The 19173-nt window shown below is 43.2% G+C and overlaps 1 protein-coding gene across 5 annotated transcripts in view; it reads right to left on the reverse strand.

Moving 5' to 3' along the window:
- The window catches only part of WWP1 (WW domain containing E3 ubiquitin protein ligase 1), a 172087-nt gene that overhangs the window by 86095 nt on the left and 66819 nt on the right, over positions 1 to 19173 (reverse strand). For 3 of the 5 annotated variants that reach the window (XM_048841105.2, XM_048841104.2, XM_048841106.2), the window contains exons 3-5: positions 11617 to 11755; positions 8707 to 8831; positions 8013 to 8099 (exon numbers count right to left, since the gene is read on the reverse strand). In XM_048841105.2, the coding sequence (XP_048697062.1) occupies positions 8013 to 8099; positions 8707 to 8831; positions 11617 to 11755 (351 nt within the window). The remainder of the gene's footprint in view (positions 1 to 8012; positions 8100 to 8706; positions 8832 to 11616; positions 11756 to 19173) is intronic. The other 2 variants (XM_048841107.2, XM_048841108.2) reach the window with 2 other exon arrangements.

Here is a 19173-nt window from a genome sequence, read left to right on the forward strand (position 1 = left end):
GTGCAAAGGGAGAAAGGGGAACACTGATGTCAGAGTGTCCCTCTCCTCCCGCCCCTGTATCCCATCTCCACAGAGCAGAGGAGGGGGGACACAACAGGGCTCAAGACAGAGGGAGCTTGCTTGCAGCTGCTGTGTCTGAACACGTGCTGATCTACTTTAAAAGGCAGCGTACTTAAAGTGGGGGCAGCATACTTAAAGGAGCAATGCCCCCCCACACACACACACACGCACACACACTTGTATTGTTGTTGCTGTTGTTACCTCTTGATACTTCTTTCACAGTGTGTTTTAGTTTTTGATTGGTCTATGCATTTCATAATTTTTATTTCTTTCTTACGCTTAAATTTAATTCTTTGAGCAGTGAGTTCTAAAATGACTTTACCTGTCCTGGCTGGAGTAATTATCCCTATGGTAACTTTTAAAAATATATATTATATCTAAGTTTTTGGTTTCTACTGGTGGCGAACATCTGCACGTTACCTTGATATGGTGCACATAACAAAATTCATTCCGCACATGCGTGGAAACAATTAGAAGGAACGCTGATTGGAGACATGCTACATGCCAATGCCCAGCAGGAGAACCTGGTGAGTCACTCTGGTGGAGGGCTTTCTGCTTTCAAGAGAACCTGCTGTACCTGGCTAGAGCAGGCCTGTTCCTCTGGGTTCAGCCACTCAGCAGCCAAGCCGTGAGACGAAGCGAGGGAAGGTTTGGGTGCAGGAGCCGACTGTGGTATCATGCAGCTGGGCAATGACCATGGTGCAGCCATGGCCAGATCCATGAGCATGCCAAACCAGTGCTAGCAAGGCCACGCTGCGGTGATCATAATGACTTGCATCTTTTGATTTTTCAATAGGACCTCGCTGATCAACGGAATCGGCAGGAAAGCATACATCAAATCTCCTGCCCATGACAGGAAAAAGGCATTGGAAAGGACATCCCTGCCGAGGCATTGGAGAGAGCAGAACTGATGGCACTTCCTGTTCTGTCTGGTGGCAAAACAGGTCCACCCGGGGAGGCCCCCCCCACCCCACTTCTGGAAGAGCACCCAGGTGACCTCTGAGTGGAGCGACCACTCGTGGTGAGAGAAATAGGACCTGCTGAGGAAATCCACCAGCACGTTCCAGACACCAGGGAGATGTGAAGCTTCCAGACAGATCACGCACTGGATGCAAAAGTCCCATAGGCAAAGTGCTTCCTGACAGATGGCCGAGCAGCAAGCTCCCCCCTGCCTGTTGATATAGAACATCGACTTCCTGAGATATTTGTTGAGATCTCGCATGTCCAGGATGGGTCTTAGACTCCCCTTGGCCTTTGGGATTAAAAAAAATAACAGGAGTAAAACCTCTTACCCCTGAAATTTAGGGGGACTTCCTCCACAGCTCCCACCTGCAGAAGGCCGTGCACCTCCAGAGCAAGCAGGTTCTCGTGAGAGGGGTCTCTGAGTAGGGACAGGGAGGAGAGTTGAGTGGGGGGACAGGACAGAAATAAACTGAAGAGTATAACCATAAGCCACAGTTCTAATGACACATTGGTCAGATGTTATAGAGGCCCAGGCAGTGAGGAAAGGGGACAGGTGGTTGGATAAAAAACGGGAAGCAGGATCCAGGACACAGGCTGGAAGGTCACCCTCCAGCGAACCCTCAAAACACCCATTTACCACCCTGTTGATTGCGGGTGGAGCTCGAGTGAACAGAGGACGTCGGGTGGTGGCCCTTCTTGCGCGTATAGGTCTTGCCCTACTTATGGAAGGACTCGGACCGAGGCTGACTGCCCAATCTCTGGAACTGTTGTGGCTTAAATCGCTTCCTTGCCAGCCCTAAGGTGTACAGGCCCAGTGTCCGCAGGGTTTCCCTCAAGTCTTTTAGACTGTGCAACTTGGCATCTGTTTGTTCAGAGAACAGCGCCAGGCCATTGAATGGGAGGTTCTGGATCAACTGCTGAACCTCTGTGGAAAGGCCCGAGGATTGCAACCAGGATGCTCATTGTGACGTTGCACTCTATATGATTTTATGAAAATATGTTAATGAGTGTGAATATAATGTAAGTGGAATATGCCTCATGCAAAAGATCTCTTGTAAGGTATCATTACAAAGCTTATAATCTACTGAATGTGGTCATCCTATTTGTATAAATGTATCACTCTTGTATCTGAAACTAGAAATATGAAATATAACCCATAGGTCCAATTGTAGTTATGCAAAGTGTGGGCCATTAGTGGTGGTTTCGAATCTTGATGGCTCCCATCAACCAGGACAATTGAATGTGGATGGCTTTGTTTGCTTGCAGGACTTCTGTGTATCAGGCTGGGAGGAATGAAGGCTTGGGGTCACACAGGATATGTGACCATGTCACCTGTTACTGAAATCCATCTTAAACCTGGTGCTTTTCCATTTAGAAGGAGGGGTGGGAACCCTGAGGGACAAAAGATTCCCGCCTTGTGCCAAAGCTATATAAGATGGTGAAACAGAACAAAGGGGGCTGCAGTCATGAGAAATCCCCTAGCTACCACCTGAGCTGGAACAAGGACTGTACCAGGAGAAAGAATTGTGCCCAGACTAGGAAGCATCCAGTCTGTGATCGAAGCTTATTGAAACATCTCTGAGGGTAAGATTTTGTCTGTATTCAGCTTTCTTACCGTATTAGGCATAGACTTGCATGTTTTATTTTATTTTGCTTGGTAATTCACTTTGTTCTGTCTGTTACTACTTGGAACCACTTAAACCCTACTTTTTGTATTTAATAAAATCACTTTTTACTTATTGATTAACCCAGAGTATGTATGAATACCTGGGAGGGGCGGGTAAACAGCTGTGCATCTCTCTCGATCAGTGTTATGGAGGGCAAACAATTTATGAGTTTATCCTGTATAAGCTTTATACAGGGTAAAAACAGATTTATTTGGGGTTTGGCCCCCATTGGGAACTGAGCATCTGAGTGTTAGAGACAGAAACACTTCTTAAGCTGTTTTCAGTTAAGCCTGCAGCTGTTGGGGGATGTGGTTCAGACCTGGGTCTGGGTTTGCAGCAGGCTAGTGTGTCTGGCTCAAACCAGGCAGGGCACTGAAGTCCCAAGCTGCCAAAGGAAATAGGCTCAGGGGTAGTCTCAGCACATCAGTTGGCAGTTCCCAAGGAGTTTTCTGTGATCCAACCCGTCACACTCGGCTCAGGGCTATAGCCAAGGCCATGGTTCAGGCTGCAGAGTCCGCTGCATCTGAGACCACTTGGAGGGCTGTCCTCACACCACCTTGCCCTCATCGAGGATCGCCAGGAATTCTTTCCTGGGGTCCTCAGGCTGCGAGTTCGAAGACTTAGCCATGGATGCCAGATGTTAAAGTCACAGAGGCTGAGCAAGGCCTGATGCTTCGCTACTCATAGCTGGAGGCTGGAAGATGAATAAATTTTTCTTCCGAAGAGATCGAGCCTTTTGCCTCTTTATTATTTTTAGGCATCGCACCTAGCTGACCCTACCTTTTGTGCTCATTAAAGGCCGACACCACCAGTGAGCTTGGGGCAGGATGGGTGTAAAGGTATTCATAACCTCTAGCCGGCACATAATATTTGCGTATTGCCCACTTGGACATGGGGGGCAGCGACAAGGGCGTCTGCCACAGGGACTGGGTAATTTTTGCCACTCCCTCATGCACTGGCAGTGCCACCATAGCAGGGGCAGCCGAACTCAGCAAGTCAAAGAGGAAGTCTGAGGGCTCCTCCAGCTCATCGGCTTCTAGCTGCTGGTTTGAGGCAACGCTCTTCAGAAGATCTTGATGAACCTTGGCATCAACCTGGGGACCGGGTGAGAAGACCCGTAATCGCCTCATTGAGCGAGGATGAAGAGGTGGTGGGTACTGGCAGGTCTGCCACCACCGATGCCTCCTCCACGAGCACCTCCATTAGGACCGAGAGACCCTGAGGGGTCCTCTCCAGTGTCACCTCCATGTCGGGGGCGGGGGGGGCGGACGGGGCAGGCAGATCATCACCGACTGCTTATCCAATGCCCCCGAGGTTGACCTACACCCTTGTGAAGGCTGCAGGAACCCCCCGGGAGGTGCCAGGGGGCAGGCCAGTGGTCTTGTGGGGAATGCCGATACCCCCGATGAGTGACCCTGGCCCGCTGGCAGGGACTCCTCGCTAATGGAGCCCGAGGCGGACGGGCCACATCCGGTGGGGATCAGGACAGTGCCAAGGCCAACTGTTTACCCTGGTCACGTCGGTGCTGGCCCTGAGGCTCCGCTGGGGATCTGCACAAGGGCAATGACTTTCTGTGCCGTGACACAGGGGATCAGTGGCGACGTTAGGCAGGTCGGCAACAGGAACTCGGCGATCTACACCTAACACTCAGCAAGCGTTGCCGGTCCGTTGAGCTGGAGCGAGTAGGTCGCCGTGCCAGGGTACATTGGAGTGACCATGACAATCTGTACTGGCGCTCCGGTGACAAGTAATAGGGCTTCCAAGACCAGCAGTGCCGCACACTGGGAGAGCGGCTAGGGCACTCTCGCCACTGGAGGTGCAGGGACGGGCACACCTCTGCTGGTCTGCACTGTTCCACTGGCGATCGCCGCTTCGAGCCTGAAGAGTGCCGCCTGGCATCCAGGGACCGACGCGGGGGACTCTGACGGGTGGGCTGACCTGTGTTCGGGGCATGGCGGCTCTGCACAAGTGAGTGCTGGCGGGACACTCCTTGGGGTGAGGAGCGGTGCCACACTGATGGGGACTGTTGGAAGGATCCCAAGTCAGGTTTATTCCTGCAGCGGGGTACGGCTGTAACCGGCGTGGGCGGCACCAGTAGGGACAGGATGTCCTTAGCAGCATGCAGGGCCTCCAGTGTAGATGGCACTGCCAGGTGCCGAATGCCCATGCCACTTTCTAGGGTGGCGGGTGCTTCCTGAAGTGGACTAGCCCACTCGGCGGAAGCTGGGGACCGACCTCCATCCGGAGGCGAAGAGCTGCCCCTCACAGGTCTTTGCTCTCCTCCAGCCCTCTCCTTCCCCTTCAGGATGCAGAAAAAGGTCCCACCCTGGCCTTTCTTTGCCGGTACCAAGGACGGGGATCAGCCACGGTGCTGGAAGCAGAGTCTGATCTGGACAGCTCTTGTGCCGGTGCAAGTGCCGACTCCATAAGGAGTGCTTTGAGACAAATGTCCTGATCCTTCTTGGTCCGAGGTTTAAAACTCCTACAAATGCGACACTTGTCGCTAACATGAGTGTCCTCCAAGCACCTTAGACAGCTACTGTGGGGGGTCACTGGCATAGGTTTTTTGCAGCAGTCGTAGGGTTTGAAGCCCAGGGACCGGCGCATGCCCCGTCCCTAGGCTAAGTCCCATCTGGGACTATGAACTAACACTAGCTACACTAATGGAACTAAACTAACGACTTTTAACAACAATATGCAGTAAAATAGCTGACAACGAGCAGTTGAGACACAGGTTAGCTGAGGCAAGGAAATGGTCTAGCACCATCACTGGCAGTAAGAAGGAACTGAGGGTGGGCGGAGCCAGCAGTGCCCCTCATACCACGGCATACACACTCCACTGGAGAGGGCGCCAGAGCTGGTCCCCTATGGATATCACTGAGGGAAAAACTTCTGGCATCAGTACATGTAGCGGAATGGAATGGACATGAGCAAGCACTCAAAGAAAAACCAAGCACTACCAATCCAGAAAATTTGGACTTATACTTAAGTTATCCTTAAAAAAAATCCAAACTCATTAAGGATGAAAATAAAGAATTTTAACAGTCATCTGTAGCAAAGTCATGCAATAACGAACTTAAGTTGTAGGGATTTTAGTGTTTGTGGTCTCAGATTAGCTGCATCTTTAAAAATAGTTTTCATTAGTTCCCCTCTTACAGGGCAGCGTTAATGTTGTTTGTGTGCCTTAACTACATTTCAAATCTTGCTGTTGTCCTTTTGTCTTAGAATTTCCCTTTTTTTATTACAAAAATGTCATACACAAACACTAAACAAGAAACCCAAAGCAAACGCTCCCATAAGATATTTCTAATTGTTTTAAGATATGTATTATCAGCCTTTTTTAAAATTTTATTTTCTCTATATGGAAAGTTTAAAGATTGTGCTATTATGTTACTAAGATTTGGGACAAAAACAATCTAACATGCTAAATTACTTAAAGAACCCATTTTTAAATTAATTATAACTCAATTCTGAATACACTTGAATTTTCTGAGCTCAAAGTGGAAGCACTAAGTTTTGGAGAGGATATTCTGTATATTTAACACATAAACAAGGTTGAATCTCTGCTCGAAGTGCAGAACAGAAAACATGTCTAACTATGGAGCCACGTCTGGCATCTTCATAATACGAATGAAGACATTCCACTTAGAGGTGGGTTCCCCTTTGGATGTCTTCTAATAAGTAAGAAAAATGTAAAGAAACATTTTTTACATTCTCAGTTTTCCCTCATTATAAATTCTGAGGTTTTGTATGACATCTATAGATTGGGAAAAATGAGATTGAGCTACTGGTTTAGCTGGGATTTCAATGCCATTTGGGGGTGAAATTTAAAAGTATGAATCACCACTTTCATGTTCTAATGAAAAAATTAAAAAAGGAGAAGACGACATAAAAATCTTGTAGCTCATTAACTCTTCTGGCAGGGGCAATAGGCATCAGGGAGGTTTCCTTATGCAAGAGAAAATGTAGGTGATAATCACTAATGTACTATGTTATTATGATCTATTAAAATCATTTAAACTAAATACAAAGATATTTAGTATATGTTTACCATAAGTTTTAAAGAAAGTCACACCACTGAACTGGTGGAAGTCACTGGCTAAGCACCTGGAACCAGAATTTGTTGAAGTACTAAACCAGCTTTTGACACCAGTAGCCTCTACTGCTGGTGCAGAGAGAATAATTTCTTCATTACACTTTATTCAACTAGTTAAGCTTAATGACTAATTAATTCGAAGCTAAGAAGCCAACAGGGAGTTGAAAAACCAGGAAAACTTGTTTTCCTCATCCAATGAATAAAAACCAAGTGTGAGAGGATGAGACTTACAAATTTTAAAATCCTAAAGGACACAGTGACCCAAAATAATCTGTTCAATTGACTAACTACAGATACTTTTTTTGTTGAATAAATCAGTTAGTTTTAATGCAAAACATGTTTTGATAAACTTTTGTTAAACTTTCTTATGTAGTCATCACTTTTAAACTCATTATGTACTAAAATAATTTATGATGGTTTTGTTTTTTAATTTAATTTAATTTGAATTTCCATCCAAATAGAGCTTCACACAAGTCACAAATAAAAACAATCTAGTAAATAAGAAATACATCATTCACTGTTTTCTTACGTAATAAAATAATGTAAAAATTAAGAATTTGAATAAACATAATATAAGCTATATAACTGCTTACATAAATGTGTATAACTATAGCGCATCCTCCTCATTAGCAAAGAGAGACACTGAATTTAGTGTGAAGTCTATATTTAGTTGCAAATCTACATGTTTTAATGGTTACCAACAAATGAGAATCAATCATCCTTCAAGAAAATAACTAAGCAGTACAAATGCAAAACATGATTAAAATCAATTATTTAAATCAAGATTTCCAGCATGCGGATTTAAATCATGCTTAAAATCAGTGATTTATAATCAATCCATCCTGAAGGAAGGGTCAATAATTTTGTTCGACATTGGAGTCTAATACTATCTATCACAGTGATGTGAAAGTTGGCCTGTTAAGTTATTAATCCAGGGAAGACTAGAGAGCCTTGTATATGGCTAAACATTTTTTCATTTGGGGGGTTGCATGAAATGTTTGGCCATTTGGGGGGGGTTGCAATAGATCCTGCTACACAATGGAAATTCTGTAACTAATCAGAGAAAACATATATCCTCATATCTTTATTTAATAGTTTCCTCTCACTTTTTTCAGTAGTTCATAGATATTAAGGTCAGAAGGGACCACTATGATCATCTAGTCTGACCTCCTGCACAACGCAGACCACAGAATCACACCCACCCACTCCTGCGATAAACCTCTCACCTATGTCTGTGTTACTGAAGTCCTCAAATCGTGGTTTCAAGACTTCAAGGAGCAGACAATCCTCCAGCAACTGACCCGTGCCCCATGCTACAGAGGAAGGCAAAAAAACCTCCAGGGCCTCTTCCAATCTGCCCAAAACTCCTTCCCGACCCCAAATATGGCAATCAGCTAAACCCTGAGCATATGGGCAAGATTCACCAGCCAGATACCCAGGAAAGAATTCTCTGTAGTAACTCAGATCCCAGCCCATCTAACATCCCATCACAGGCCATTGGGCCTATTTACCATGAATATTTAAAGATCAATTAATTGCCAAAACCATGTTATCCCATCATACCATCTCCTCCATAAACTTATCAAGTTTAATCAAAGCCAGATAGGTCTTTTGCCCCCACCGCTTCCCTTGGAAGGCTATTCCAAAACTTCACTCCTCTGATGGTTAGAAACCTTTGTCTAATTTCAAGTCTAAACTTCCCAATGACCAGTTTATATCCATATCATATAGTATTATTTGAAATAATTTCTCTCTCACTATAAATTTAAATCTCTCTCTATAACTCAAAGAGTCAGGCCCTGAAGGTCTGTTTTAAATTACATGACAATTTTTTGTCATTACATCAAAACTACCAGAATTAATATAACTGAAATAATCAATTTTTTTTCCTTAATCAATAGGCCATCCATGAAAACTTACATTTTCTATTGTGCATTTCCAAAGCTTGTCTCAAGTCTACAGTGGCTCTTCCTAGTAACGCATCAGCTTTTAAAGTGTGATGGCTCCACACTCGAAATTCCAACGTAGTCTGTGGAGTCACATTCCTGTATAGAAAATATTTTTTTTAAAAAAAATTAAGGTGTAGGTACTCATCTTTCACTATTATAAATGTATTATCTATTTTAATCAGTTTCCCCATAACCACTGTAATTTTTGGTAGTGAAAAGTTTTGGTTTCTTTTTTAAACTATATCACAAAAGCACTGTGAAACAGAAAAATCAACGTAACATCTTTCAGGCACAGATCAGGACTAAGGTATGTTATTACAATAGTGTGAAAATACTTGGGAACATAACTACTTACATCAAACTCAGATTTCAATTATTGAGATCGTTTTCCCCCATACATAATTTTAAATACAAACTTCCTATTTTTTTCTATTGACAAATATTTGATTTTCAGCTTGTATCATTAGAGAGACCGCTGAATAGCCACCACTGATCAAGAATACTGAAATTAACTGCTCAGATGCCCTCAAACATATTAATTTAAGAATTGCACACACATAGAATATACAATATTAAAAACAATTTTTAAAAATGCTCTTAAAATTAAAACAAAAAAAACCCACGCCAAGTGATGAGACTAAGATACACCACTGGGAGGAAAGAGGCAAGGTAACCAAAATGGAACAAAACAGTGGTTATATTACAAATACTTTTTGGGGAAAAGTTTTCGGTTTTTTTAAGAGTTGGGAAGCAAACTTTGCACTTTAGGGGCTACTGCTACAAAGGCATAATTGCCTGCCAATTAAAGACAATGTGGGAGCCTGAGAATAGGTATCCTTCAAAACAAGACCTCAACTACAGCATGGGCCAACATTGTTCGAAACCTTAAACTATCTCTATTGATTTTCTTTAAAGTAATGTAAATAAGTAATGTAAAGTAATTCTTTAATAGATGACTATATTATAGGCAGACAACATAGATCATGGTTACTCAAACTAATGAGCAAATATGTTGCTTCATTCACAACAAACTGTAAGTAACACAGATGATCTACTAAAAACCCGGCTAAAAGAAAATGACAACAGTGTAAGCTTGTCATCACAATGGTCTATAGTGTTTACACAAGGCCATATGAGTGAAGCTGCTCTCAACACAAATTGTGAAATTAAAGCACCTTGATATTGTGACCCAAACCACCCTTGGATTCACACCTTGCACATTATTCTAATAATCTTTGTACAAAATATGCCTTGTAAGGTATCATTTGAAAACTAACTCCTCCCTGGTCAATATCATCATGATAAAAAGTATGTTGCAACTTTACATATAAAGTCATGAATTCCCCCTCTATAATGTTATTAGCACAGGTTCAAAACCAGACAGCCCTTCCAGGGAAAAAATTATCAGACAGGACTACCCTAAACAAAGGGGTGTGTGTTTACCCCATTTTACATATAAGTAGTAAACTGACTCATCAAGACAGCAGAGAGAAGAGATGGCAAGAAATAGAACAATTTTCATTTCAGCAAACACAAATGGGGGATGAAAGAGCACAGTGCTTCCTTCTCCACCAGACTCCATATCACTTTCCCCACAGCTAGAATAGCCTTTACTTTGAGGGGTATCCTTCAGAAGAATTCACTTCCAAGATTCACTGGACTATAAAAGAAAGGGGCATAGACCCCCAAATTATCTCTTTTACCTACAAAGACAAAGACACCAGCACCTTTGGACCTCTGACTAAGGAGAAGGTCGATCGCTATCTTGCTGGAAGACTGTGGGAGAGAAAGGCCATCTTGAACAAAGTCTTGAACCAAAACTTACTAGATGAAGTTTTAGACTTTTCATGTGTGTTCTCACTTTTATTTGTTTGTAACCATCTATAACTTTATCACTTGTACTTGAACTCACTTAAAATCGTACCTTCTTTTGCTAATCAACTTGTTTTACAATTAAACTAACAGTGCTGTGTTGTACCAAAGTTAATGTCAACTCCAGTTAATGTGGCAAACTGGTGTGTTTGGTCTTCTTATTCCTCTGAATATTGCAGGAGAGGGCTGGACATATCAGAGCACACAGGTTTGTGGAAGTTCAGGACTGGAGTTGTGTTGGGATCACCTGCTAACATTAACCATGTCTAATAAAGACAGAAGTGTGTCTATGATAACTGCTGGCTGGCTGTTGGATTCAAATCGGTTGAATCAGAGCTGTACAGCATACAGAACATGAAGTGGATGCTGTCTGTATGTATGTCCCAGACACGGAGCCACAAGTAGCAGAAGCATTTTGGGGCATTCAGGGTTGAAATACAAGTGATGACTCTACTTCTCATTGATATTAACTGCACCCTAGAACATGGCAGATACCACATCATTGGCTTTCCATGAAATGTTTGTGGTCAAAAGCAATATCAAGATTCTCAATTTGATGAAGTACCTCTGACTGTACCTCTCGAAGGATAACACAAAGAAAGAATGACCCTCCTCAAAACAATCTCTATCCAGCAACAGGATTTCTGTTTTCCTATGGGTGAGAACAAGATTACTGATGCATCCAGCTGGCAACATCCTGTAAGCATTCCTACACAGCATGGACTGAGCTGAACAGAGTCCACAGTGCAAGAGATATACAGTCGTGCATCAAGCGTATATAAAGATATCCCACTCCTGTTTAGAAATAAACTTGCCAAGACACCTCATATACACAATGTGCAACAATAGTTATTTTAGGACAAATATTGCCATTAGATACATGCAACTTTCAATGAAGTTAAAGGAAGTTGTGTGTATGCAGCCAACGGCAGAGTTTGGTAACTATTTGTCTCTAATGTTTGATTAATAAATTATATTTTACGAAGTTAGAAAAAGCTTTTCTACTTACACAGTCAACTGTTCATCCCATTTTGGATTTGAAGAACTATTTGATTTTGCTGTTTTCTTGATTTCTCCATCTGCAACTAATTCTGTATAAATGGCTGTTCCAAACCAGTTCTTTTTCCTTTTCAGTTTGGCACTAGAAACTAACAAACAAACAAAAACAGATTGATTGTTTATAATTACTGGAGCACACTTCTTGCTGAAAAACAACAAAATTACTATCTAAAGGATTGATTCAGTAGAAATTCCATGGAAGAACAACCTGACTTCTTCTCTTTTTCAACCTCTGCTTAGTGCTGAACAAATCTAGCTGCTCAATTGAACCCATTAAAGTCTATCCACAGGACACTTTCAGAGAAGTACAGAAAGGACTTGAAGTCATTGCATCCCAACTGTCTACCAAAGCACTAATCATATTTCAAAGATCAAACTCATTTTGGTAGGTAACAGCAATATGGTTTCCAACAATATCCTAGATGTAGCTAAGATAGATGAGGCATGTCCCCTTAACCACAGGAAGGAAATTTTAAGATAGGCATTCTGTGCAACTACTATGAGAGAGAAAAAAAAAATCAGTCTTCTGGGTTTTTCTTTGTTTATTCCCCCCTTTGTATTTTCCTTTTTTCTCTTCCAGCTCTTCTTTTAAGTGCAAACTATTAAGTATGACATGTATCAGTAACTGAATTGACCTGGGCAAGTTTGACACTGTTAGGATATAGATATTCAGGCCTGTCTGCAAAGGCCTGTACTTTAAGAATTTAGGTGTATTCTTATCACTTGGCTAGTTAGAGGTATAAAAGAAAGAATCAAAATCACTGTCTGCCAGTGTAAGGTCCTTCTCTTATTGTGACAGTCTGAGGCCCTGTTCTTAGGCTAAGGCCTTTGGCTAAGCAACAGAGGCAGCCATAAACTGGGAAGCGACCAGTCACATGCTCACATTCCAAACTAGTCCCATTGAAATAAGGTGCTATTGGGCTGTTAGGAATACAATCCTGTCCTGATAATGCCTGTCACTTCCAGAGAAAGGGAAGTGCCTAGAAGATGTAAAAGGAAACTTAGTTTGATAGCATCCTGTCTGGCAAGAACTCACTTATCAATAGCTGGGATGTGAAATCCTCACTTCTGTATTGTCTTGTCATTATAGTTCCCACTTTGCCATTGTTTGTCTGTATAATCTCTGTCTGGTTCTGTGATTGTTTCTGTCTGCTGTATAATTAATTATGCTGGGTGTAAACTAATTAAGGTGCTGGGATATAATTGGTTACATGATCATGTTACAATATGTTAGGACTGGTTAGTTAAATTTCAGGAAAATGACTGGTTAAGGTATAGCTAAGCAGAACTCAAGTTTTACTATATAGTCTGCAGTGAATCAGAAAGTGAGTGAGTGAGTGAGTGAGTGGGTGGGTGTGGGGGGGGGGGAATGGGAACGGAGAATGGGGGAGGGGAAATTGGAATCATGTTTGGCTAAGGGCAGGAATGGGAACAGGGACACAGGTGTAAGGCTCTGTGGTGTCAGAGCTGGGAAGGGGGACACTAAGGAAGGAAACTGGAATCATGCTTGCTGGAAGTTCACCCCAATAAACATCGAATTGTTTGCACCTTTGGACTTCGGGTATTGTTGCTCTCTGTTCATGCGAGAAGGACCAGGGAAGTAAGTGGGTGAAGGAATAAGCCCCCTAACATCTTGGTGCCGGTGACTCAGATGCATGTCATTGGATAGGTGAGTGGCAGCCTGTAAGTTCCCCTCCCCAACAGTCCGCGCAGCTGCTTGGAGGAGGTATCGCGAACTCTCATGATGGCAGTTGCAGGTTCTGGCAAGCCAGGGTAAAGGATTTTTTGGATAAATGGGTAAGGAAGAACTAGAACCCATACCAGGTGCAGGGGTCAACCTGGGATGAGATTAAAAAGGAAATGGAGGAAGTGTTAGGGGACCCAGAGGGACAGGGGGTGGCTGAGGAGCCCACCCTCCTTGGTATATGGGTAGTGGAAGAAGGTCCCTGCCCATGGGGACTGAATGCCTTCCATGGAAAGGAGGCACTTCAGTCTGCTTGTGAGAGGTTTGAAGCAAGGGCAGCATTATGGGAAGCTGCCAGTAATCTTTCAAGTTTGGTGCTGCTTCAGCAAGGGCTGCTGAAGGGTAGTAAATTAGTTAGGGGTAGTGAAAGGTGATTTGGCACAACAGGGTTTAAAGTCAAAAGCAGAGTTAACAGACTACCTTTAGAGACTGGAGCTGGGACTTGGTCCTGGGGGAGTGGCGAGAAAGAAGGGGGGGAAAAAAGTTTCAAAGTGCAACCTGCCTTTCTACACTCTTTTGTTTTTCTGAAGTTTTAATGGAGGGTACTTTGGACACTTATGTGAGATGTCAAGAAGAAAGTTTCTGTTTAATGATAAAACCCAGTTATATAAATGTAACTGTATGTGCAACTCTGTGCAGTCACATTGGATGGAAGCTTGGTAATTAAATTTTCCAAGGGGGTCAGGTAGAGTGGCTACTACCACCACTGTGCTTCTGTCCCCAGAAGCCTTTACAGCTATTCTGAGGGAAAATGGGCCCTTTTCCCACAGAAATGGTCTATGAGGGACTGCTGCAGGCAGCAGGCAGAGAGAGAATCTGATCAAAATTATTTGACTATTGGGTAATGTAATCAAAATCACTAAAGGATGTAAGGGGTTTCTATTGGAACTTAACTTGGCTGCCCTTGGTTGTGTCTAGTTGTACAAGATGGAAGTGTAATCGGGGTACAGTTGTGTAAAAGAGAGTAATCACAGTGCAAGAAATGTTAGGCAAAAGAGAATTTTGTGTGGTAAAAGAAAAGGAAAAGGGGAAGAATGATGGGAACACTGAGCCTTGGGGTGGCTCTGGGGGATCAGATTGTTGCTTTGGTGGGTGTGCATGAAAACTGTGTGGGCATGGGGGAGGCAGTTACACCTTGTGTAAAATTATTATGGCTAATATAATGTTATGGAGGTTAAACTATATGGAAGGAATATGCATTTTCCCAGGACGTGTGCAGCGTATATTGGGGAAGGGGTAAAAGAAATGCAAATAAAACATGGTACTTAATTAAAATCCTATTAGGGCTCCAAAAGGGACCACAATAGGTTGTGCTTTCTTTTTCAGATCTGTGTGTGTTTTGGAGCAGGAGATGAAAGTGGAAAGTAATCAGAACTCTAGTGGAAGTAAAATGTTTCCCTTTTAAGACAGTGTCTGAGCTGCTAAAAGCTTTGGATCCAAAAGCAAGCTAGTAAGCCTCTGTGTAAATGCAAGTTACCTAGCTGATGGGCACAAAGGAGCTGCAAATAATGAATACATTTGGTCAGCAAACAAGCTACTAGAAGACTCAGATTATGGCCCTCCAGGAAAGGGAGGTGAAAAAACAAGTCAAGCCTGAAAATAAGGGGGACAGGTTAATCTTACGAGGGGGGGTGTGTGTGTGCGCGTGTGTGTGCGCGCGCAGTGCTAAAATCTGAAGCTGTGTCTCAGCTATTACCTGAGAATAAACTTAAAGCTTGGTACAGCAGAGAAACTATTGCAAAAATGGTCTGTTGTACAAGAGGGGAAACTGAGGTACACCACCTCATGAATTTCATAAATGACCAGTGAGTGGGATAATTCACTAGCCTGACTATAGAACAAAATCAGTACAGCCTGGAGGTAATTCTTCTGTTTTTCCTGCAATTAGCAAGGAAATTTGTAAAAGAAAGTGGTATTATTATTAAGCAATAGTCTGTCCCCACCAGGGTTGTAGAGCCTTGATGATGCGTTGGAGAGGTTTTAGTTGGGGGTTGAAGGTGATGGCTAGTGGCATTCTGTTATTATCTTTGTTGGGCCTGTCCTGTAGTAGGTACTTCTAGGTACTCTTCTGGCTCTGTCAATTTGTTTCTTCACTTCAGCAGGTAGGTATTGTAGTTGTAAGAATGCTTGATAGAGCTCTTGCAGTTGTTTGTCTCTGTCTGAGGGGTTGGAGCAAATGCGGTTGTATCGTAGAGCTTGGCTGTAGACGATGGATCGTGTGGTGTGGTCTGGGTGAAAGCTGGAGGCATGTAGGTAGGAATAGCTGTCAGTAGGTTTCCGGTATAGGGTGGTGTTTATGTGACCATCGCTTATTAGCACCGTAGTGTCCAGGAAGTGGATCTCTTGTGTGGACTGGACCAGGCTGAGGTTGATGGTGGGATGGAAATTGTTGAAATCATGGTGGAATTCCTCAAGGGCTTCTTTTCCATGGGTCCAGATGATGAAGATGTCATCAATATAGCGCAAGTAGAGTAGGGACATAAGGGGACGAGAGCTGAGGAAGCGTTGTTCCAAGTCAGCCATAAAAATGTTGGTATACTGTGGGGCCATGCGGGTACCCATAGCAGCGCCGCTGATTTGAAGGTATACATTCTCCCCAAATGTGAAATAGTTATGGGTGAGGACAAAGTCACAAAGTTCAGCCACCAGGTTTGCCGTAACATTATCGGGGATACTGTTCCTGCAGAAGAGAAGAATGAGGGGGGATTTGATAGCTGTTTTCAACTACCTGAAAGGGGGTTCCAAAGAGGATGGCTCTAGACTGTTCTCAATGGTATCAGATGACAGAACGAGGAGTAATGGTCTCAAGTTACAGTGGGGGAGGTTTAGATTGGATATTAGGAAAAACTTTTTCACTATGAGGGTGGTGAAACACTGGAATGCGTTACCTAGGGAGGTGGTAGAATCTCCTTCCTTAGAGGTTTTTAAGGTCAGGCTTGACAAAGCCCTGGCTGGGATGATTTAACTGGGAATTGGTCCTGCTTTGAGCAGGGGGTTGGACTAGATGACCTTCTGGGGTCCCTTCCAACCCTTATATTCTATGATTCTATGATTCCTGACAGCTTGTAGTCCATCTTTGTGTGGAACGTTGGTGTAGAGGGCTTCTACATCCATAGTGGCCAGGATGGTGTTTTCAGAAAGATCACCGATGGATTGTAGTTTCCTCAGGAAGTCAGTGGTGTCTCGAAGGTAGCTGGGAGTGCTGGTAGCGTAGGGCCTGAGGAGGGAGTCTACACAGCCAGACAATCCTGCTGTCAGAGTGCCAATGCCTGAGATGATGGGGCATCCAGGATTTCCAGGTTTATGGATCTTGGGTAGCAGACAGAATACCCCAGGTCAGGGTTCCAGGGGTGTGTCTGTGCGGAACTGACAGAACCAGAAGAGTACCCAGAAGTCACCTACTACAGAACAGGCCCAACAAAGAAAGTAACAGAACGCCACTAGCCGTCACCTTCATCCCCCAACTAAAACCTCTCCAACGCATCATCAAGGATCTACAACCTATCCTGAAGGACGACCCATCACTCTCACAGATCTTGGGAGACAGGCCAGTCCTTGCCTACAGACAGCCCCCCCAACCTGAAGCAAATACTCACCAGCAACCACACACCACACAACAGAACCACTAACCCAGGAACCTATCCTTGCAACAAAGCCTGTTGCCAACTGTGTCCACATATCTATTCAGGGGACACCATCATAGGGCCTAATCACATCAGCCACACTATCAGAGGCTCGTTCACCTGCACATCTACCAATGTGATATATGCCATCATGTGCCAGCAATGCCCCTCTGCCATGTACATTGGTCAAACTGGACAGTCTCTACGTAAAAGAATAAATGGACACAAATCAGATGTCAGGAATTATAACATTCAAAAACCAGTCGGAGAACACTTCAATCTCTCTGGTCACTCGATTACAGACCTAAAGGTCGCAATATTACAACAAAAAGACTTCAAAAACAGACTCCAACGAGAGACTGCTGAATTGGAATTAATTTGAAAACTGGATACAATTAACTTAGGCTTGAATAGAGACTGGGAGTGGATGTGTCATTACACAAAGTAAAACTATTTCCCCATGTTTATCCCCTCCCACCCCCATTCCTCAGATGTTCCTGTTAACTGCTGGAAATGGCCCACCTTGATTATCACTACAAAAGGTTCGTCCGTCCGTCCGTCCCCGCTCTCCTGCTGGTAATAGCTCATCTGAAGTGATCACTCTCCTTACAGTGTGTATGATAACACCCATTTTTTCATGTTGTGTGTATATAAATCTCCTCACTGTATTTTCCACTGAATGCATCCAACGAAGTGGGCTGTAGCCCACGAAAGCTTATGCTCAGATAAATTGGTTAGTCTCTAAGGTGCCACTAGTACTCCTTTTCTTTTTTCTAGTGGATATAGTGTACTTGGACTCTCAGAAAGCCTTTGACAAGATTCCTCACCAAAGGCTCTTAAACTAAGTAAGCCATCATGGCATAAGAGGGAAGGTCTTCTTGTGGATCAGTAACTGGTTAAAAGATAGGAAATAAAGGGTAGGAATAAATGGTCAGTTTTCAGAACGGAGTGAGGTAAATAGCCATGTCCCCGAGGGATCTGTCTTGGGACCAATGCTGTTCAATATATTAATAAATAGTCTGGAAAAAGGGTAAACAGCGAGGTGGCAGAGTTTGCAGATGGCACAAAATTGTTTGAGATAGTTAAATCCAAAGCAGAATCCAAAGGGATATCACAAAAATGGGTGAACTGGGCAACAAAATGGCAAATGAAATTCAATGTTGATAAATGCAAAGTAATGCACATTGGAAAACATAATCCCAACTACACATACAGAGTGATGGGGTCTAAATTAGCTGTTACCGCTCAAGAAAGAGATCTTAGAATCATTATGGATAGTTCTCTCAAACCATCCACTCAATGTGCAGCAGTTAAAAAAAGCTAACAACGTTAGGATCCATCAGGAAAGGGATACATAATAAAATAGAAAATATCATAATGCCACTATATTAATCCATGGTATTCCCACACTTTGAATACTGCATGCAGTTCTGGTTGCCCAGCTCAAAAAAGATATATTAGAAATGGAAAAAGTTCAAAGGGCGAAAAATATGATTCAGCATATAAAACAGCTTCCATATGAGGAAAGATTAAAAAGATTGGGATTGTTCAGCATAGAAAAGAGACAACTAAGGTGTTAGGACATAGATATTCAGGCCTGTCTGTAAAGGCCTATACTCTAAGAATTTAGGTGTATTCTTATCACTTGGCTAGTTATAGAGGTATAAAAGAAAGAATAAAAATCATTGTCTGCCAGTGTAAGGTCCTTCTCTTATTGTGACAGTCTAAGGCCCTGTTCTTAGGCTGAGATCTCTGGCTAAGCAACAGAGGCAGCCATAAGCTGGGAAGCGACCAGTCACATGCTCACATTCCAAACTAGTCCCATTGAAATAAGGTGCTATTGGGCTGTTAGGAATACAATCCTGTCCTGATAATGCCTATCGCCTCCAGAGAAAGGGAAGTGCCTAGAAGATGTAAAAGGAAACTTAGTTTGATAGCATCCTGTCTGGCAAGAACTCACTTATCAATAGCTGGGATGTGAAATCCTCACTTCTGTATTGTTTTGTCATTATAGTTCCCACTTTGCCATTGTTTGTCTGTATAATCTCTGTCTGGTTCTGTGATTGTTTCTGTCTGCTGTATAATTAATTATGCTGGGTGTAAACTAATTAAGGTGCTGGGATATAATTGGTTACATGAT

This window comes from Caretta caretta, chromosome 2 (genome assembly GCF_965140235.1).
Source record: "Caretta caretta isolate rCarCar2 chromosome 2, rCarCar1.hap1, whole genome shotgun sequence".
In the NCBI taxonomy this organism is placed as follows: domain Eukaryota; kingdom Metazoa; phylum Chordata; order Testudines; family Cheloniidae; genus Caretta; species Caretta caretta.